We start from the raw sequence: 22,264 nt of genomic DNA on the forward strand, positions 1-22,264 counted from the left end.
TCATGCAGGCGCTTCAGACACTCGGTGTCGGTATATGGCATCATCTAACACGAAGTACAAAAGATGCACGCGAGTGATACGATACATAACTTCGAGCGCGCCAATTTCGCAAGGACGCTCTGTGCGAACTTCACGCACTCGCAACTTAGTGACAAATGAAAAAAAATATGATCACTCGGGCAATGGTCGATTAAGAGGCAGCTACGAGAATCACAATCTGCAACGGCCGTTATGTCGACCCCCACATCTACGACGACGTGGCTTCGAGCGGTCCGGGATGTTTGTCGATACGAATCGCGTCGCCCAACTTGTCGAAGCTCGCGAATATTACAACAAGGAAAAATAAAAAAAAGGCATCAATTTCGCGTCATTTATGCGACGTTCTCCAAACGAATCGCGTCGCTAGAATGTCTCGCAGCGCACGCGCGGATTCATGACGGTGCCCGGCTTGCAGCCGAAGTGCTGCGCGAACTCGGGCATGTTCATGAGCGGCACGTTGCAGCGCATGTGCATGGGCGAGTAGAACTTGATCGCCTCGGACTCGTCGGCGCTCGGCGAGCGGCCGCGCATGGCGCCCTCCACGGTGCACCACTTGAAGCAGCTGCTGATGAAGAACAGCTGGTCGGCCGTGTAGTTCCGGTCGCCCAGCCGCTGAGAGGGCTGCGGACCGAGAGACTTGAACGACCTGCACGCCCCGCCGAAAGCGCCGTGTGTAGACTAGTCCACGGGTTGGTGTCAGTGCGGCCACGATTGGGCTGTTAACCTTTTGTGTTTTGTAGCCTTAACTACTAAAGGAACAGTGCTACGGTAGACGCATGAAAACGGTTGGGTTTGTGTTTACGACGTTTCATGGCCTTTCTAATTTACGTCGAGTCACACGAAAGAAAACATCGGCTTTAACAGCCGAAGATGACGGCGGCCAGATGTCCTACAGAGTCTATAAGGCAGTGCAGTTAACACCAGGTCTTCTTCATGCTCTTAGCCAGGGGGCGAAGACGCAGATTAACTTCTTCCGTTGGCGGTGAGGAGGTGCGACTCTTGCTGGCCAGAAACGATATAAAGTATAGATTTTTTCACGGGATAAAAAAAAAACACGAAACCACGCTGGGTTGTGGGCTGACGTCACAGCCTCGGCAGTGCATTTTTCGGGAGGCGGAGATCAAGCCCATTTAGCGCAGCCCAAAGAGGATTGTGGCGGCGGTGCCCAGGGGGCAGTCTTCTGTGAAAGGGTCTATAAACAGACTTCTCACCTGTATACCTTGTCGAGGCCCCCGCAGTCGGCGAAGTTCTCGGACAGCGCCGTGTCCCCGTAGTTGACGCCGCGCGACCAGGGCGCCTCGTTGTAGAGGCGGCGCAGGCACTTGACGCGCTGTTCGAAGTTGGCGCGCGAGCGCGCCGACCACCAGTCCTCGCGCAGGCCGGACTCGTTGTACAGGCTCAGCTCCGGGTCGAAGCCGTGCGTGATCTCGTGACCCACGACGTGGCCCAGCGAGCCGTAGTTGAGCGCGGCGGGCAGCGCGCGCCGGTAGAAGGGCGCGAACATGATGGCCGGCGGGATGACCATCACGTGGTAGATGGGCAGGTAGAACGCGTTCACCAGGATCATGGGCAGCTCCACGTCCACGGCCGGGAAGTAGGGGTCGCTGGCGCGCAGCCGGCGCAGCAGGCGGCGGGCGTCCGCGTCCCGGCTTGCGGTCAGCATCTGCACGTAGCTGCCCCGCATGGCTGGCAGGAACGCGTAGTGCCGGTTCAGCTCGTCCATCCTAATTAAGGGACAGGAAGAAGGACGAAGTAAGAAAAAGGCGCCACTTCGACAGAAACGGGTATTACGCTTAGAGGGATCGTTAGTTTGCGGCAAGCTTCTTGGAAAAGTAGAGTGGGATTAGCAACATCATCCTGACGAGCCGGTGCTCCCAATGGTGGCCGTAAGTTTTTTTTTTTTTGCTCTTTATATTTTAACTTTTCTATTCTTATTAAAAACATATCACTACAATATTAACAATAAATAAAGCAGTCTCGCCTCAGGTACGAAGCAATGAATGAGATATAAACAAGTTGGAATGTCATACGATGAAAGCCTATATAGCAGCTCACTGCTTTCGCAAACGAGGCAGCAGTGGTGAGCATAGTGACCTTTCTGCAATCCATGGCTTCAACGCAATCGTACCGATTAGAGCACAGCAAGTACAAAGCTATGAGCCATCTGTTGAACCCCATCAAGAGATGAGCGCGCGAGTTTGATGAGAGTCTCTCATAGTCATGTAGTCATGTGGTGGTTTTGGGACGTTAAACCCCACATATCAATCAATCAATAAATCAATCAATCAAACAGCATAGTGATAGTAATAGTGCTCTGCCACACTGAGTCACCTCAAAAACATGGACACCACTCACGGCAAATGGTGCGTAGAAATAGCTAAACATCTCGCCCCTATTGAATGCAGGAGGATAGGTATCTGCGTATCGACGCGCTATATAAATTACAGTTCAGCGCGTCGGGCCGTGACATGAGGAGTCGGAAGTTTCGAATCTCCCGTCGCGCGCAGAGAACAACATAACGACGGCGAAAATTAAGGTTGAAACTTCTTGGTTTGCCACTGAAATGTATAAAGGCAAAATTCTGTAAAGAAGTGCAAACAAGTTCTGCAGAAACATGCAAGACGGCGGGAGGGTTTGGACAACCATCCGTTTGTAGCCCAAAGCCACAAGAAAATTCGCACGAATTCCTCAGAAAATCTTCTTAGTTGCCTAAAAAATTCGCCCTGGTTTGAAGCAGGCCGAACCCCAGGCGAGGACGAATTTTGCGGCAACTAAGTTTCTCCCTCTGAAAAATCCGTACGACTTTACCCTTGTGGCTTCGTGCTACACAAACGGGCGGTTGTCCATTCTCCCTTTCTCTAAATCCGCAAATCATCGTATCCATATAAGCAATATCGCAATAATAGAGCTTTTGAAAACGATTGATTTGATTGATATGTGTGGTTTAACGTGCCAAAACCACATATAATTATGAGAGACGCCATAGTGGAGGACTCCGGAAATTTCGACCACCTGGGGTTCTTTAATGTGCCCCCAAATCTGAGAACACGGGCCTACAACATTTCCGCCTCCATCGAAAATGCAGCCACCGCAGCCGGGATTCCATCCCGCGACATGCGGGTCAGCAGCCGAGTACCTTAGCCACTAAACCACCGCGGCGGGGCAGCTTTTGAAAACGGTCGTTCATCATCAGCCACTCACCTGGACACGTTGTCGGGGTGCCCGACGAGCGAGGCCAGGTTGTCGATGCGGCGCAGCGCCCCGCGTCGCGTCTCTTCGTCGATCCAGCGCAGCGCCAGGAAGCCCGAGCGCGTGGCGTTGCGCACCCGACCGACGATGTCGCGGGCGCCGTCCAGCTCCTGCTCGTCCAGGTGCCAGCGCACGAACAGGTCGCCCATCACGTACGGCACCAGCTGGATGGCGTCGGCCACGCAGTGGGCCAGCCGGAACAGCACCGCGTTCAGCGCGTTCCCTTCGGCCGGCAGCTGGCTGCTCACCAGGCGAGACGACGTCGACGGTGCCAGGTAGCGGACCTGCGCATCGACTTGCCCCATTAATTTTTTCACATAGTACGACAGTTCAAGCAGCTTCCTGCGCGCTGCCATGTTGCCCCCAGGAATGCTTAAAGGGACTCTAAAGCGAAACAACGAATGTGTAGAGATTAATAAATATTACTCTGAAGTCTACAAATTGCACCGCCACACCGATAGCTTTAATAATAGAGGAGAAAATCAACATCGAAAAATCGTTTTCAAGCTTCGCGCTGAAATCTTCGCGCGTGACGTATTTCTCGTAGAGTACAATGCATTTCATTTTTCCCGATGATTAACTACGTAAGCCCTTGCAGACGCCGCCAAAATCCTTGACGTCGTGGCGATCGATGCGGGAACTTCAACGAGGCATCGCCACTCTCATTTTTATTTAGCACGTTTTCTCGCTTACCAAGCTTGTTTTACGAGAGAGCAATTTACTAATGGGAGAAAAATCAGTTTTTTTATTCGTTTCACTTTCAATAAAGGCGTACCTCCCAAGAAAGCGGTGCAGAAATAGCTGCGCATGCATTCGTTTATTCGCTTACAGGTAGCGTAAAAGAGACGCTATCTTTCCCTCAGAAACGCGTTCAGCTACGAATGTCTGGGCAACGCCTCCTAGAAAAAACTATGCCTGGAACGTCGCTCTCTTTTCAATTGAGAGCCTTCTGCCAGCACTTAATCTCGGAGGCCATGCCTCCTGCCTTGTGTTGCGACCGGCCGCCGCATGAGACCGCTCGCCTCCGTACCGCTCTGTCACGTGACATAACCGTACCGCCCTGTCACGTGACATTATGGCTGCTCGGCCTTGCCGAGCAGTGTGGCAGCTTGGGCTAGTTGGTATGGCATGACGATAGTTATAGCGCGAGAACAAAACGACGACACAGAGAAAAGAAGGACACGAAAGACACGAGCGCTCGTGACCTTCTTGTCTCTGTGTCGTCGTTTTGTTCTTGCGCTATAACTATCGTCATGCCGAGCAGCCGTAATGCCTTCGTACCGGAGGAGGACAGTAAGGAGGGGAGACGCTTGCCTTCGTACCGAAGGAGGAGAGTAAAATCACAGTGTAGAGCAGCGCGTTCGCTGCTCACGTTCCAGGCATGATCTGGGGCCCCTTACCAGCATAAGGCTGACGTATGAGCGCAGCGTCTCGGAAGCAGGACTGGGCCCCAGCAACTGTCCGATGACGCGCAGGTAAGGGCCGTTGGTGACGACCAACTCGTCGTCCTCCGTCAGGCGTCTACTCGGCGGCAGCACGTTGTTGACGGCGTCCAGCAGCATGTGTCCGGGAAACGACGGGCTCGTCAAGTTGCTCAGGTCGCCGAAGCGCACGTAGGACGTAGTCATGTTGGGCCGGTCGCCCATCGGTGGCAGCGCCGCCGTCAGCAGCATGTTGTCCAGCGCCATCAGGCGTTCCACCAGCTGAGGGTGAGGACGCCTGCAGTTGTATCATGAGATCGCGGCGCTGTCGGAAACGATTTGACACGCACTCAAGCGAACGCCGGCACAGTTGTAGCAACAGAAGTGGTTTGGTGATGGTGGTAGTAGTAGTAGTAGTAGCAGAAGTGGCGGTGTGATAGCAGTAGTAGTAGTAGTAGTAGTAGTTGTTGTTGTAGTGTATAACACTCTTGATCAAGTCCTGGTTAAGTACGGGCTATATCCAGGAACCTCTACTGAAATTGTTACGTTTCTTGGTTATATCAGCAGTAGTACTACTACTAGTATTAGTAGGCGTCACGCAGGCTACGTGGTCATAAGGAGGAGTGAATTAAAAAACAAATGGAGCAAAATGATGATGATGATGATGATGATGATGATGCAAAACAACAGTGATGATGATGCACATGATCGCTCTACCCGCACGTTATCATTCGGCCTATGCACAAAAAAGGAAAAATTCGACAGATTTCACGTACCCGGGAATCGACGTTATGCGAAGCATGCGGAGGGAAGGTGACTGTGTTGCAATTTTTTTAATGAGCGACACGTCATGAAATTACGCTAAATATATGTACAAATCTTGTACGCACAGACATATATGAAGAGTTTCAGATGTTTACATAACCTGCTTGCACTTGCGGAACGATGTCAACTGGAACATGCGTATTAGCAACACCAGAAGGTGATATGAAGCGCTGATACTCGCGAAGATGCTGGCCCTGGGCACTGCTCATAACTGAACTTCAGCGCATGACACCTAACCACAATTGACGTGAACCCGACGAGACGGCTATATCATAGGAGTACATATGTAATGTTTATAAAATTGGTTAGGCAGCGCTACAATTACTATCGACGTTTCACGAAGATTAGCGTCTATTTGAAAAGTGGTTCCGAGACCTGGCGTATAGCATTCCCGCATCATGGGACTTGAAACAGTGAAGCATGCTTTACAGGCAAACAGCACCATCAAGTGGTGTTTATAGCTTCCAATACCAAGTGATAGGCATAACGACCGGGCCGCTATCGTCTAATGTAGAAATACAAACATTCAGGGCTTTGATTTTAAGCTTAACATGTAACTGCAAATTTTCAAATGATGACTTCTTGGCATTTGTTAAGCAAGTAAGCACCGCTGATGTCAGCAGTGTAATGGCGACGTTCTTGGCTGTATCCTTTACATGCAACAACGACACTGTAAAGTGACGCTGTATGTTTGCTCTATAACTTAGGGCACTCACACATGAGTTAGAAAAACCTTTTCCCTCTCACCCTGTCTTTCTCTTTCTAAAATGCGTACATATTTGTGAAGAAAAAAAATCACAGCATATCCACGGAGTGAATGATATGTGGAGCGAAGCATCCGTGCGTCCGTCCATGCGTCCGCCCATCCGTCCGTCTGTCTGTCCGTCCTTCCGTCCGTCCGTCCGTGCGTCTGTCTGTCTGTCTGTCTGTCTGCCAGCCTGCCTGCCTGCCTGTCTGTCTGTCTGTCTGCCTGCCAGCCTGCATGCCTGTTGTCTGTATGTCTGTCCGTCCGTCCGTCCGTCCATCCGTCCGTGCGTCCGTCTGTCTGTCTGTCTGTCTGTCTGTCCGTCTGTCTGTCTGTCTGTCTGTCTGTCTGTCTGTCTGTCTGTCTGTCCATCCGTCCGTCCGTCCGTCCATCTAATGAACACTCCAAGTACCGCCATCTCGCATATTTTCTACATATATTCATCATATGCAAGTCTAAGGACTAAACGAGAGGTGACTACTACTACTTACACGGGACGAGCTAGCCCACGGCGTAAGGAGCTTCGCCTCTAAAATAAGCGCACGCGTTGTTAGTCAGCGCTGGTCCCTTTTTGGTCCCTCTTGCCCTGTTTCAATCACGCTCGTCTTTCCTCACTACGATCGCGTCCCGACAAGGTCGATTTCATACGATTTTAAAGTCTGCATCTATCGGCGAAACTTTATCGACGCTACGGCCAATACAGACTAAAGAAAGATGTCCGTCGGCTACACTTACTTCCCTTAGAAGGGCACGGGTCTGGGCTAGATGACGGTCATTGCCATAGCCAGAAGGTGGCACCCCCCCCCCCTTCCTCAGCGTTTATTTTTGCCATGACATAGACACTATATAGCGCCAGAGTTCATTCTATTATAGGAAACTATGACCGGAGCCTCCTCTGGGTGAAAAGGCGTTCATGCGCGCACCTTCCGGAGAGGAGCAGGGCGGTGACGTCGAAGAAGGCGCCGAGCCGACCGGTGGCCAGCAGCAGCTTGCGCACGGCGGCCCACTCGTACATGAAGGCCAGGTTGAACTCGACGTGGAGCGAGTAGTAGCCGCGTCGCTTGAAGTACACGTCGGGCACGATGCGCAGAAGCGGGTGCACGCCGCGCACCAGGCTTAGCTCGACCAGCAGGTCGACCACGGAGCGCTCCACCTGAGCCGAGCGCGCGACGGGATCCTGGGGCGGGGGCCAGGACAGGTTGTACTGCGCCAGGAAGTTGGACACGTAGGCTGCGTCGTATAGACACGCCGCCGCTGATTGCCCCCGTGGGTAAGAATAGTGAATGAACCAGCCACGGTTAGTCGTTATGGCGCTCGACCAGCGATGGACCCGTAAATGATCGAAGCCCGGCGGCCATATTTTCAATAAAGTCGAAAATTCTCGAGGCCCGCGTGCCTGAGATTTAGACGCACGTTAAAAAAACATCTGGTTGTCGAAAATACCGGAGTGCTCCACTACGGCGCCTATCATGATCATATCGTGGTTTCGAGACGACAAACCCCAATTTTCACTAATTAGGAATAATAAATTAGTTTAGACCAATAAATTGTACTATAAAACTACAGTGCCAGTTCCACAAGTATATGTTTATTAATTGATGAAAAAAAATCATTGTGAAAAGTATCAACCATAAATTTTCAGCAGAAATCTCAGACTGTCTTGTCACGGATCTCAGAGTGGTTTTTTTTTCTTCTTTCGTACTTCGACCGCGACGCAATTTCCAGAAAAATTCTCACGTTACGTCCGTCTTCCCCAGAGGACGATCTACAGGCTGTCTCGCACTTTGCGAAATTCTCAGCGCGCGTTGCAACGGGCTGCGAGTTTTCCCGTAAGTGTGAAACAGTCTGTACTTAACTTTTGCACTCCACTCATATTTTTTTAAAATCAATGATCATTTGAAGACCCCACACAGTAAGGAGATCAAAATAAAGGCAGGAAGAAGAATACGGAAGCTTCCGATGAGAAATTCGTAAACGGAGGTATTTTGCTCGAGCAGGCGTTTTCAACAAGTGAGCTTGATTTTTGTTTTCAAAGCTGCAACTGAATTGCAGCCTTGAAAAAACCAAGCTAGAGGCAAACCCGAAGACGTTCCTCGTTCAACGAATCTTCACGTCTCTCATCTTGCCCCAAAAGATTACGTTGTGGGTCGTATTATATAGACGCAATGCGAATCGCGCATCATCGGCTATGTACCATAGAGTTTCAACCCAATACACTATAGAGGGAAATCTGGCGTTAGTTTCTATGGGAGATGCAGCGCATGACGTTTCGGCTAGCGTGAGAACGATGGATAGTGCGGGGATTTGCTTAGGCTTCTTTCTTTCGGCTTCGTGTGGCCTGTAACCACTTTGTAAGATTTAGCTGACTAATTCAATTTGTTTAGCGAGGTTCACAAAGAGCCGTTCTGTTATCCAAAACAAAATCCAAAACGTAGCCGTAGACCAGGCCACAAATTAAGTGCGTTAGAAGCCGCAAGCACAAAAACTTCCAAGCATTTCCCCGACGGTGAACATGGTTAAGTGCGAATACACGGGGTGATGCTATGAGGGGTATTTATTAATTCGCACTACTATATTTATTAATCACACTATGGTGCCTTTATGGTGTAATGGTTCCTGGAAATCGCAATTTGATCACACGGGGGAGTTTACGTTAACTCACTGGCGAATGCCAACGGATTTTAACTTTACTCCCCCTCACGACCAGCTCTCGGCGGGATACTGAGAGAGAAGGCGGGCACGCGAGAGAGAGGGGTGCGCGCGCAGCTGCAGCGAGCAAGGAGAGCGGAGGAGCAAGCGAAGGGGGAGGGGGTATAAGGCGCGTTACTGACACCGACATCAGCGTCGCGTCCGTGGCTTATTCGGTAGAGCGTCGCGCTGCGGCCCGCCAAGTCCTCTTTCTTTTAAAGATAGAGAGAAGACTGCGGACGCCGCCGACGGCGGTGGATGGTTTGGGGTCGCTTATAAAGTGTATTCACACTTAAAAGACAAATATGCGTACTACTCGTAATTCTCATGGCGTCTGCTCAAAGAACGCAGCTTCACCGTTGCTGCTTCAAACAACGGACGCGTGCTCACCTATATCGTCAGCGGCATTGATGGCCTCTTGCATGCAGCGCTGCATGAAACGCGCCGTCTTCACGTGCGCGCTGACCAGGCTGGCGTCCGGCAGGTCGGTGTCGACAAGCAGAAGCCGCTTGAAGAACGACAGCGCCACGCGGATCTGAAGCTTCAGGAACGCGTTCACGGTGGCACCCTGCGTGAGGCGAGTTAGGCCTAACTGTGGTCGCGGTTATCGTATCGCGGGACTGTGTATAGCCACGGTGAATACGATTCAAAGCTTATTGTATACCAGTCTACCGCACCACATATGCCTTGGAAGCCTGTGGAGTGAGCTGTGCATGACATTTCAAAGTCTCTTAATACGTTAGCATCCTGCGGCGAATTTCCTCGGAAAAACGTCCGTCCGTCCGTAACGTGTTGCAGCCCACAGGAATAGACGGTGTCTTGAGGCATAAAGACTGCTAAAAATGACGATTTCAAGAAAATGCCCCCCCCCCCCCAACCCCGGAAAATCTTCTGGCTACGCTCCTGTCAGTCAGTGCTGCTGCAGGGATAACGTTGGCCACTGCTGCCACAGTTTGGTCAAATAATGAAATTGCAGATAATGATTAAGTGCTATCTTAACTCCCTGTAGGGACGTTTAAGGAAAAGCAGCACAAAATACGGGACAAGGAAACGCACATGACAAAACGCTGTCTATCAATAAGCATTCATTTTTGAGCCCTGCATGTGCGTTTCACTGCCACATATTTCGCTGTTCTTCCATCATTTTTATGACCCAACCAGCCGCCTACCGGAACCCTTATTTCTGCAGAGAGTCACTTTCGTTTTCATAAGAGTCAAGTATGTCATATAGAAGCAACACTCTGCAGATATATTAAGTTACAGGTGCTTGAGTTCCATATACGAGTTCCATATACGAACGTTAGCATAACTGACTGAACAATTCGATCAGCAAGGCCTCTTGAAACAATCGTGCTCATCTTGCTCATGCAAATACACATCTACATTTTTTTTTCGGCCGCAGCGTGCTTGTAAAAAGGCGTTTGTATATAGCGCACGCTGTGGTCTATACCTGCGTGGTGTTCCTGTTTGCGCACACGAACTCGTAAAAGTCGTCGCAAGGCTTGCGTCGCGGGCTGATGGACATAGTGAGGTCCTCGAACCAGTCGCCGCACTGGGGGGACTGGCAGCCAATCACATACCTGCACCAAACACACAAGGACCCACACAGGTGAAGCTATCTGTAACACAATACACCCGAGAAATCGCAAACCCGTTCATTGATATCTTTACCGAAGACAGGCTGGACGTATTAAAAAATGCGGCATATTCATGGCATATGCACCCTGACCATAAAGTCTCGAACGCACTTCGCAGAAGCAGCACGACAGTGCCAGAGGCATGCCCTCGTTAAGTACGACGGCAACTGTATACCGGACGTTACACTGATGAGGTCGACAATATCTACAATAAGCGCATCAAGGCGTCATGTCGTCAGGGCAAAATAAATCGTTCTTTCAGTGAAACAATTATTCCTAAAGAAGTTAAGACAGCTTCGCCCTGTAACGGTGCCATGGAAGTGCGGAGCTGGGCAGCCTTCTACGTTTCTTTCTTTTTCTATTATCTCTGTTCTATGTCTTTGTCTACATTTATTTATATTTATTTATCTTTCTTTTCCTCAACCTTTTAATCATTCCCTTTCTTGCCTCTTCCTCTCTACTCATTTCTAGCTTTCCCTTTCTTACTATACCCCTCTTTATATTCCTTCCTCCTTCTTTGATTATTTCTCTTCCCTGCCTATTTTTAGCTTTTTCTTTCTATCCATCTTTCTTGAGTTCTCCTACTCTCCTTGACTTTTTGTCTTTTACCTATTTCTCTCATTCGCTTTCTTTCTAACTACTGCTTACCCTCATCTTCCTTTATCACCACCTAACTATACTGTACTATAGAAGGACTGGTACACAGGGTAGCCTTGACTCTTCACAAAAGAAACGGATAGAAATTAGACAATATTACACATCGGCCGCAACCAACCATGGTGAGTGCGAAGCTAAGGCTGGTGCGGTTCGCACGACATAATATAACTTAAACAAGTTCCGCTAAATAGTTAAGCACGCGACATACCTGCGGGTTGCTTCACTTACATCCATAGGCGCGCGCGCGGGGGGAGGGGGGCAGGGGTGCAAGCACCCCTAGTCACCTATGAGGGGGAAGTGCAGTCTGCCCCATCCACAAGTGTTGAATATTAAGCGAGTTGGTTCGTCCTATCTTGAACTGGTGACACAAAAGGACAGTCTTCTTGTGTCGGCCTGCTCAGCCATTTCTTTTTTACCGTAATGCGCTATGCCAGTTCAACTGCCCGGTACATTGACTTATTAAACAGCCCCCCCCCCCCCCCCCCCCGCCGTAAAAAGGAGAACCCTCTACGGGCTTATGCGTACGGGGTTCTCCTACGGGCGTGGGTGGGTGGGGGGAGTGCAGCAGTTATATATGGTCAACCTCAATGTATTACAGCCACTCCACGAAGAGCAAGGAAGGTTCACTCTTTTACTCCCACATTGTGAGCAGAACTTGTCTGCTAGGGCAATGCAACACAACGACAGCAGTGCCGTAAAATGAAGCTACTGCGTGTGCATGTGCACGCCACAAACTCATGTGACCTATTCTACAGGGAAGCTGTCTCAGTTTAGCTTGCGAATTCGTCGCAGTAGCAGGCGTCACGCACGTCACGTGACCCGCGGTGCGAGACAAAAGCTCGGTGGAAAGGGTAGCGCCTCGCCGAGATTGGCGAGGCGAAGGTCACGTGACACGAAAGGCGAGAGTGAGGCCCGGAGAAAAGCCTGCGCCTCGCCACTCACTGCACGGCGCAGTAATGCGCCTGAAGAAAGGGGATTCACTGTACGACCGTCGTCACGGTGTGGAAATGACTGCATTCTTATTTATTTCATCGTGGTTGTGTCGTACTGCGTTGCGCCATAATGTATACATTCCCTGAAGTGTATACACCGCTGAGCGTTTCCGGACTGCAACGTGTAGGCGCTAATCGGGACGACTCCTCAAAATTGTGTCGTCTTTCAGCGCTTACACAAAATGTTTCTGCAAATATTATCATGTTCGTAAAGCGGCAGCTCGTTCAGTTATACGCAGCGTGCGTACCGGAGTCCGGCGGGCGCCAGGAATGTTCCCGAGATGGCGAGCATTGCCCCGACCACGGCCACTGCCAGGTACAAGTTCCAACGTGGCTCCGCGTAGCCCAGCGTCACGATCGCGATGGGCGGCATGCCGCGCTGCAGTTCCTTGGGTACGCCCTCCACGATCATGGTGGTCGATGACTGGGTCAACGCAGCGCTTGCACCAGAAGCTCCGTCAGCGAATTGAAGCCGTCTATCAAGAAAGCGGGAACGCCCACGAACTAAGCGAGCACACGAGCGAAAGAGTATTGCTGAATCATTGCGAAATCTCAGCGACTACGAAAAATGCACGACTCCCAGTGCAGTGGTCTCCTACACGTACAAACTTGGTCACAGTAACACAGATTACATTATATCGAACGGCTAGCAAAAATTAAAAAAAAGGAAAGGAAAACCTTTTTACTGCACGCGTGACCATGGTTAAAAGAGGCTCACGCTTATGCGGAAAGATTACAGTTATGTCCGACCTGCCCAGAATCTTTCTATTAGCAGTTGCTGGTAGAATTTTTCTAGACAGTACACTGCTTAAATGAACCGCACATCTTTATCACAACGGTTGATTTCGTATGGGTTAGCCTTATCAGCTCGCCCTTGGGGGGAAAATGGATGGATTTCAAATTTCTTGAAGGTGAGTACAGCCCTTGTCCTCACGGGCCTTACCGTGTCACGAGCGTAGGCACCCCGCTTCAATATCTATAGCACACAGAAAATAGTCCGGTAACTCTGCGACTTTAGAAGCAAAATCGCACACACACATGTGCACACAAACGGAACGACAGGCTCTGCAGCGCCCGTCAGCGAATTTCTCCCAGTTACATTCGGAGGAGTATCAATAATTCCGATTTTGCCGAGAATGCAGTTCATAAAACTGTCAGCGCTAACTTTTTGGTTCGATTACGAGCCGTCGCTGGAACCTACACAGCCGAGTCCTCGCAGAAATTCTGAAGCTCGAAAATCAAACTTTCCGCCTCTACATTGATTAAAAATCATATTAGGTGAAAAAAAAAAAAGCCTTAGGTGCCTCATCAAACGCGAATAGTGGCCATCGGCGTCACAATCAGTGGCACAAGTAATAATCATATAATTACGTCACCATGTGAAGTCGGACATCACAGAACGTGTGACGTCATAGTGACGTTGAATGCGGTGCACCAGGAAGCACCGCAGAACTCCCGTGCAGTAATCTCGGAGGCAGTGCGAAACCACGTAAGGTTCAGAGAATCAACAGCAAGACAAGATTGCTTACGGCTTCGAATCGGCGACTGTCCGGCGAATAAACAAGGGACACTGCTGCAAGTTTTGAGGTTGGGCGCTAGCGGGGCTGCATTACACCGCTTAACGTGTGCATTGTGTCTCTAAAAGAAACGCTACTGGTCCACGTATGTGGGCGTGGGTTCGTATCCCAATTCTGACACCATGTATTGTGTCTCTAAAAGAAACAGGCTGTCATGTTGGCTAGAGCTGCGCCACCCAAAAAAGCCCCTGGCGGTTTATTTCGAGCCCTTCTAAAGCAAACGATATGAAAGAGAGAAAGGGAACAAAGGAAGGACAGAATAAGTGTGACGTACAGTCACACTGATAAGCTGCAATCTGATACAACGTGTGTGCGACAGAGTTCTGCGGGAATCGTTTCTGGCTTGCGCACACTCACCTTTTAAAGGTTCCTACGGGCGGGCAGTCCTCTAAAGATGGCAGCGGAAGGCTCCGTCGGGCGATTGTTAACAGACGTTCTCGAATGCCTGGCGCGTGCTACGCTCGATCGCAAGCGCCTGCTTCTTGCCACTTCTTCCTCTTCGGCAAAGGTGCCGGCACGGACCGGACTCTTGGGCAGAGTCGGCATTTAGCCTAACTCCAGCCATACGCACAGTCAGAAGTGATGCCTCAGAACGCCTTTACAAAAAACACACTGTTCTTTATGCATTCGCCTAAAGCGACTTGCTTGCTTGCTTCTACCTATGTTGTGGCTCGTACCCACTACGGGAAATTCTTTTTCTCAGCAGATTATATTCATCCTCTTTCCTCCCTCCTTTGAAAACCTTCTGCGCCTCAAGCCTGGAGGCATCGCAACTTTCATGAACGTCACGCGGTTTTGCAGCACTGTGGCAGATTGGGCTAGTTGGTATGGCATGAAGATAGTTATAGCGCGAGAACAAAACGACGACACAGAGACAAGAAGGACACGAGCGCTCGTGTCTCTCGTGTCCTTCTTGTCTCTGTGTCGTCGTTTTGTTCTCGCGCTATATCTATCGTTTTGCAACACTGCCCCCGAGATCGGTCAGCTTTGACCAAGCGACTATTGTCGTGCGATGACGTCATCGCGAGATGTCACGTTATGAGACGTCACAAACTTTATCAACACGTGGCGTAACGATGATGTTTGATGAGTAATCCAATTAACGATCTGAACAATGAATTGGCATTACCTGGCGCAGAGACAATACCCTCCAACACACACCTAACTTTCTGTCGCCCCTTTATGCATTCGTCTTCTCTGGGAATCCAGTCAATTACCCTTCAATGACCAGCAGTTATCCTGCCTAAGTGCTACGTGCCCGGCCCATGTCCATTTCTTCTTCTTGATTTCAACTATGATATCCTTAACCCTGGTTTGTTACCTGACCCACTGTGATCTCTTCTTGTCTCTTAAGGTTACACCTATCAATTTACTTTCTAGCACTCGCTGCATCATCCTCAATTTTAGCTGAGCCCTCTCTGTAAGTCTCAGAGTTTCTGCTACGTAGGTAAGTTCCGGCAAGATGCAGCTGTTGTATACCTTCCTCCTGAGGGTTAGTGGTAGATTACCATTCACGATTTGAGAATTGCTTGCCGAATGAAATGTGACAAATTCATTTTAATGTGAATCATTATTAATTTCCACTTGGCCATAGGGTTGCTGCAACACATAAAATTAATATTGTGACGTTTGAACAGGTGAATCCGGTGCAATCACCTCAGTGCACAACTTTTTTATTTGGAAGCTGTCGCTTCGAGATGCTTGGTAACATTGACGTAGCTGGAGAGGAGGTTCAAGCACATCGAGAAACTTTCGATTTTCGCATGTGGATCTAAACACACCCACATAAAAACACACATGCAAACATAAATATAGTGTAGTTGACATGTGGCATAACTCCTTTTAATAATAGAGAGAGAGAGAGAGAGAGAGAGAGAAACAGCTTTACTCGAAACAGCAAGTATAAGGGGAGATGGCAGCTAGGAGTCCTTGGGCCCTAGCCACACTTCCAGCTTGCCTGATCATTTATAGCCGGGTCCTGTATGTTTGAGCTAAGCAGCGCGATCTCCCACTGCTGTGTGTTCAGATATTTGGTGTTTAGCTTCTTTACAAGGTTGGGACAAGCCCAGATAATGTGTTTGAGGTCCACCCACTGAAGGCAGCATTTACATTTGTCCGAGTGAGGTCTGGATAGCAATTACTTATAAGGAATTGGGTTTGGGAAGGTGCTTGTTGAGAGAAATCTGTACAAATGCACGTCAGTTGTCTTGGTACTGCTTCATATTTCACTCTCCACGTGAGGCATGTCAGTGCTATGCTGGTACACAATATACACCTGGTGCTAGCTACCAAGCATATGACATAACTTAATACAAACACACATTAAAGGCAACATCAGCACCATCACGAAATCGAAGATGTTCGCAAGAGAGACAATTTCGTAATGGTCCATTCAGGTAAGACTCCTGCAGTGTAGTTGCGATGAAATTTGGCAAAAATGAAGCACACCAAGATACGAGGCACGTCTGCCGAGGCTTGCTCCCTCTCCAGGTTTTTCATCACAATAAATTGCATGTGAATGTCACAGTATTTATGGTCTGCAATTTAAGACAGAGTAATTCACATTAGAGCATTGATTACTTTGAACGATATTCACAATCCAAAATCAGCTATGTGCAATGATGTATACTATCATATTGAACACACATTTACCGTCAAGTACTATCATTGCAGCTTGATTTAATTTTCAGGTGTGATAAGCATAGCTAATCAAATAGTTCGTGCAACATCCAGCTGCTAGTAAACAACACTAACAAGAATTTCAATGGTGCATCATGTTGTACTAATAGGTTTCTATTATTAAACTGCAAAAGATAAATATCTGATCTCGCAATATTAAAGTACCCCAAGTGTACTGCTGAAGCATGTCCACAAATGATTACATATTTCTCCATCATTACATCTTGGCAATGAGTAAACAGGACACATGAGATGTAATATCACATAGGTACGTATAATAGCTACAATTATAATGATCACAACAGAGAAGTCTAATGCAGAATGAAGGCTCCTAGAGGTGATCTTTAGCTATCCAAGCCATGTGTCACACACTAGAATCTATAGAGTAATAGTAGTGCAGAAACACGATAAAGGAAAAGAGAGAACATGGTCTTGTTCTTTAATGTGCTTCTGCACTATTACAATGTAGAACATGCAGTACCAAGTTGCCCCCGTATTTGCGACCCTTCACACTCTACCACATGTCGGCAAAATTAATGATTCTACATTACCCTCTGGTTCCCCCTTTCCCTTGCATCCACTTAATAAGTCCAAAAATGTTCAGTTACATGTACTTTTGCACCACTTGACCTGCCAAACATTACCCCTTGCTCTTACTCTAAGCCAAGGTCACTCTACTAGCCAAAGTCAGCTGAAGTTGTCATTATACTTCATTAGCTGAAGTGAGCATGCCAGTCATAGTAAAGCGGCAGACTGCATGAGTCGAGTAAGTACATAACTTTCTAGCAATTTCGAAATTTCGAATTTTTTAAGGTGGTGTAGGAGAGAGTTCTACACTAACCATTCATCGAGAAATAGCTGAGGTGCAAAAATATTACCATGTGCTTTTATGTTTTTTTTTTCTGGGTACAAGTTCCCCCAATAAAGTATTTCATCTTCACCAGCTTGAGTGCGCGTTCATTTCGGTCACGACCACGTGTCGGTATCACAGTTCAATATCAAATTTTTGTAATTTTCGTGTCGATATCACACAGGGTGGTTACTGAGAATGGTGCCTGTTGTGCCAATAGTACGACCTTCAAGAACTTTGCTACCCTATTCAGTAGGAAATAAAAGCCATTTTTCAATGAAAATGTCCGTGTCTTGTGCTTGGTTGTGTTTCTGCGCTGTTACGTTATAGTGAATATAAACAGCATATTCCCAAAAGTTTGATGTAATGTTCAGCCTTCCAAGTATACATATCAATATTCACATTCAGGTACTCAACACATAGCAATGTTTCTATTAGTATTACATTTCTCTAATGTCAAACATAGTTTGTTAGAAATATGAAGTGGGTCTTATACAAGGTGCCCCAGTTATCTTTCACCAAAATTTAAAAATATCCTGATGCACTTTGTGACAACATGACCAAATGCATGTTGCTGAATACTGCATGGAGTAAGCCATATTATTTTGTTTTCTGCTTAATCACCTAATAAGTGATGTTTAATTAGACAGCTGCTAAATTCAAATCTCCGAAGAATATTAAGAATAGCTGGGGCATCCTTCAGAGCACACAAGGCATTCACTCATAAACCCAGCACTTCAAACTATGTGTACATGCTTTACTTTACAAGGCTTTGAAAAGCAGCCTTGTGGGCAGATTAATATCTGTGTATACCTTTGAAACTAAACGAGAAATGTGTGCCATCTGTAGTGAGGAAGGGAGGACAAGAAAAAGAAAATTTATTGAATGAGCAGAGATTGATGGCGCCACTATTGCACAATGTGTGCTGTAAAGACATGTTTTTATATTTAATCCGACAAAAAAACACAGATTCTGTGTCAATATATAGTGGAACCTAACAATTTTCACTTCTAAATATAGCATGCCTAACCTTTTATTGAATGCAATAATAATCAGTAAAAGAAAAAAGCATGGCTGCCCAAGTGACACCGCACGCTGTGGAGTGTCGAACGGGATGAAACGTCACACTTTTGCTTCAACTACATCTTTCTTTACATAGAGTTATGATGACAAGTATTCAAAGATAATTAGAGGAATATTCTTCTTAGTAGCGATTATTCCAAGAGCAAAACAAAATCAATTTGATATTCAATATTTTAAAATATTCACACATGGCTACTATGTAGAGCTTTCAACAGTATGAAGTATGACGCAATGGTGGGTGGAACAAAGCAGGTGATGTCTTGCATAGCACGGTGGCATAGCTTTAAGTGCTCGGTGTGCTATGCTAATGTGATAGAAGCCAGGTGGTCCAAAGAAAAATATTTTGCCCAGAAATTTTTTGCCTAGATGGGACACATGAATTCCTGCAGTGACCACATTAGCAGAATGCGATTTCAATCATGGCATAATTATGTAGGTGATTTAATTTGCACCTTACCTACAATAGACTGCAGTGCCACTTTCTGTGGCATGGCAACAATATCATCAGGGTCTTTGAGGTGCTGCGTGCTTCCATAACCCAACTCCTGTGAAACTTCCTGGATGAACTGGTTCACAGCCTGATAAGGAGAGATGTTGGACACATGAAAAATACTGAAAAGATTGATTATTAGAAAAAAGTAAGAGGAAAGCGCACACGATATCGGCTATGCAGCCCCTAATTGCAGACTAAGGTTGCTTGCACACTTGGGTAATAATGAAGTAGAATTACTCGGTGGTTTGATTGATTGATTGATTTGTGGGGTTTAACGTCCCAAAACCACCATATGATTATGAGAGACGCCGTAGTGGAGGGCTCCGAAAATTTTGACCACCTGGGGTTCTTTAACGTGGACCCAAACCTGAGCACACGGGCCTCGACATTTCCGCCTCCATCGGAAATGCAGCCGCCGCAGCCGGGATTTGAACCCGCGACCTGCGGGTCAGCAGCCGAGTACCTTAGCTACTAGACCACCGCGGCGGGGCTCTGTGGTTTGGTGTGCAGCCAGATAAACCAATACAGTAAGCAGTGGAAAAGAGATAAAACAAGACTGCAAGCATACCCGTGTAATATAAAAGTTGAATTTGTCCAGAGCCCAGTGTGTTAGACAAACTTTGTACTTCATGTAAGACAAATAAGAAGGGTCATTTATAAAAGAGGATGCATAGGACAAGCACAAATAGACTTACGTAACCTGTCTTGTGAATGTGTTTTTTTTTATTCCAAATACTTGAAGCTCAAAATACTGGAGGTACTGAAAATTGTATGTTCAAATACCGGTAAAACGCAATTGCCTCGGCCTTCTTCCACCCTAGTGTGTGATACAACACTCGTACAGGTGTGAGGTACATGACTTAAGTAGAGCATTGTGAGTGGACGAAGCTGTGAGTGGATGTGAGTATTAAATGGAGTGAGAGACGGTTAATCCAAGCAACAGCAAAAGTCCGTACCGTCGAGAGTGATCACAGTGTTATTGTATGCTAACATGAGCCATCTCTGATGGCCGACAGAAACAGTGCACAGCCTCGATAATGTCCTACAATCGCTATGCCCTTGATGATATCAAGATAGTGATGCTTTCAGGCTCAGGTCTCACTAATCTCGGGCTTCAAGTATTCGGGAGGCGTGAGGTCTGCTCGGGACCATTAGTTGTTTGACTAGGATTGTGGTATAATGCATATAGGGGGTTGCCCAGTCATGGTCATGTAGCGTTAAAGCTTTGTAGTTAGAATAAAGCAGCTTCACAGCACGAGTAAGGATGAGTAAGAATACTTTCAATTGTGGATCGTCTAGAAAAATGATGGTGACTATGAAACACTGCAGCACATCACTACATAACATGAGAATGCCTTCCGCTGTTTCTGTCGAGCATCACAGATGGCGCTTGTAAGCACTTCGAAGCACCGTGCTAACATTACAAAGTTAACAACAGCAAATTTAAACTATCACTACTAAAGTATGGCAGTGACAGCCGATCGGCAAGCAGTGTGAGCATGACTGAATGCTGCTGAGCTAGATTGGAAGCGGTCATGAATGTGTTAGAATATGTGTGAGCTTGACCATCAATGTATGAGTGCGGAAGAGTACAAGTTCTTTTAATCATTGATTGTCTAGCAAAATGATGGTGACTATTACACTAAGTTTTATCTCAAGTAGTGTCTATTATATTTTTTGTGTTCAGATGAGCCTTTCATGCCCATAAGCAAAGCTGAACAACTTGTCGTTATAAAACAGGCACATGTCTCGTTAAAAATTGAAGAATATTATACTGGCGTCTCAGGGCAACTACAGGTCTTTTGTGTTAACAAGGGGCACATATAGCAGTCCAGAAATGCCAACAAACATTTATTTCATTTTAAACGAGGTGAGTTCCTGTTTCACTTTTGGACTGTGTATTCTTTTCACCTAACAAGTTCTCGCTGAACCCGGAACAAGTTGTTTTAACAAAGTTAAGTTGGCTCCGCAGCAATCGTACTGGAACTTCACGGCTCACAATTTTTCGCCATCCTTCGAGCGTACATATTTATTGCAGAAGAAAGTGCGACACTTGTCAGGGACGATGAAGGCAAAGAGTGGAAATTCTTCGCGAGCTGGAGTCTGAAGCGCGTTTACAGGATTTACTAACAAGACGTGACAGAAATCGAAAGATCACCCGGAAAGTCGTCTTGGCTGCTGCAGAGATGCATGTGCATGCCTTGCAAAAAAAAAAAAAAAAGTGACTTAATCTATCACCGTCAACTCACCTCTCTCTTTACGAGCCCAGCCAAGTCGTCTAGCCTCTGGGTTGCGATAAGCGAAAGGACAGTAGAGATCGCCTGCAGCAAATGAAGGGAGACATCAGCGAGAGCATACCATGACGGGAACACGAAGCGGGCATTGCGTTTTACAGAGCATCTGTAAACAGCATTCGCAGACATTGGCATTGAGGTCATCAGTATTATGGCCGAGATCTCGGGTCACTAGTCTAACGAACAAATCTAATCCGCGCACCTAGCCCTTCAATACGCGTTTGAATACGCGTTCACAATGCATGTTTGATGCAAATGTTTATGCACCATTCTACAAACCTGCTTCGTTCCTTCGAGAAACTCGGACCTGTTGAAGTCCGGGTCCCACTGGTTCTTGAGATACATGAAATCGAAGAAGAGACTGAGCCAACGAAACGGGTTTTGGAGGACAAACGATCGGCCCTTGCCTTGAGGATCCGCGTCGCGTCTGCTACGGGACGTGTGGATGTGGGCAGCGCACAACACGCGCGGCGTTGGCACAATACGAACGGCTCTCGGCAGAATATTTTGCGCTAATCGAAGTGACACCGATAGTTGGAAGGTGCGCCAATACATACTGGCACTTTGAGCGGCGTGTTATAAGAAATGAACAGCATGCAAGTGCTGCAAGCGCTAAACTCGAAACTTGCAAGGACCAACGCCGACGACAACAACACGCTCAAACTAAGCTCGCCAATGTTGCCTCCAATAAAATGCTGAATCTGCTAACACGGTGAATAAGCGTGCGCCGTACTAATTAACAACAACCCCTTACAAAAAATAAATACCCAAACTATTTAAATTCCTTCATGCACCGTAACATATGCTGCGTTGGGAAAGGAAATATATTGTACTTTTAAAGAACAGCCTACTAAAACATCAATTTTTAATCTCAAAAGCTATGTTTTAAAATTAAGGAAGCGATCTGACAGCTGAGTGCCTGCGAGGCAGCGATACCATATTCGACATCTTTGTATCGATTGTTCAATAAAGAGCTGTCTTTATTCGCTTGTATTACCTGGACGAATCTGCGGTGCAGCGATGGTTGCCTCCGAG

The 22,264-nt window shown here is 47.4% G+C and overlaps 2 protein-coding genes across 3 annotated transcripts; both read right to left on the reverse strand.

Moving 5' to 3' along the window:
* Nucleotides 1-820: 820 nt before the first annotated feature.
* Nucleotides 821-19,020, reverse strand: LOC119181879 (membrane metallo-endopeptidase-like 1). Of its 2 annotated transcripts, none has more exons than XM_075875029.1 (7): nt 18,900-19,020; nt 10,418-10,547; nt 9,358-9,535; nt 7,203-7,509; nt 4,689-5,007; nt 3,241-3,572; nt 821-1,763 (listed from the first exon to the last, which is right to left on the reverse strand). In XM_075875029.1, the coding sequence occupies exons 2-7, from the start codon at nt 10,490-10,492 to the stop codon at nt 1,247-1,249; spliced, it is 1,728 nt and encodes a 575-aa protein (XP_075731144.1). In that variant the 5' UTR covers nt 10,493-10,547; nt 18,900-19,020; the 3' UTR covers nt 821-1,246. The 2 variants fall into 2 exon arrangements, with proteins under 2 accessions (XP_075731144.1, XP_075731143.1); XM_075875028.1 differs by lacking the exon at nt 18,900-19,020 and adding an exon at nt 12,502-14,643.
* Nucleotides 16,174-21,574, reverse strand: LOC119180925 (uncharacterized). The gene is made up of 4 exons (XM_037432063.2): nt 21,509-21,574; nt 21,185-21,256; nt 18,900-19,020; nt 16,174-16,367 (listed from the first exon to the last, which is right to left on the reverse strand). Exons 1-4 carry the CDS (start codon nt 21,572-21,574, stop codon nt 16,174-16,176), a joined length of 453 nt encoding a protein of 150 aa, XP_037287960.2.
* Nucleotides 21,575-22,264: the final 690 nt, after the last annotated feature.

Source organism: Rhipicephalus microplus, chromosome 10, assembly GCF_043290135.1.
Source record: "Rhipicephalus microplus isolate Deutch F79 chromosome 10, USDA_Rmic, whole genome shotgun sequence".
Classification (NCBI taxonomy): Eukaryota; Metazoa; Arthropoda; class Arachnida; order Ixodida; family Ixodidae; genus Rhipicephalus; species Rhipicephalus microplus.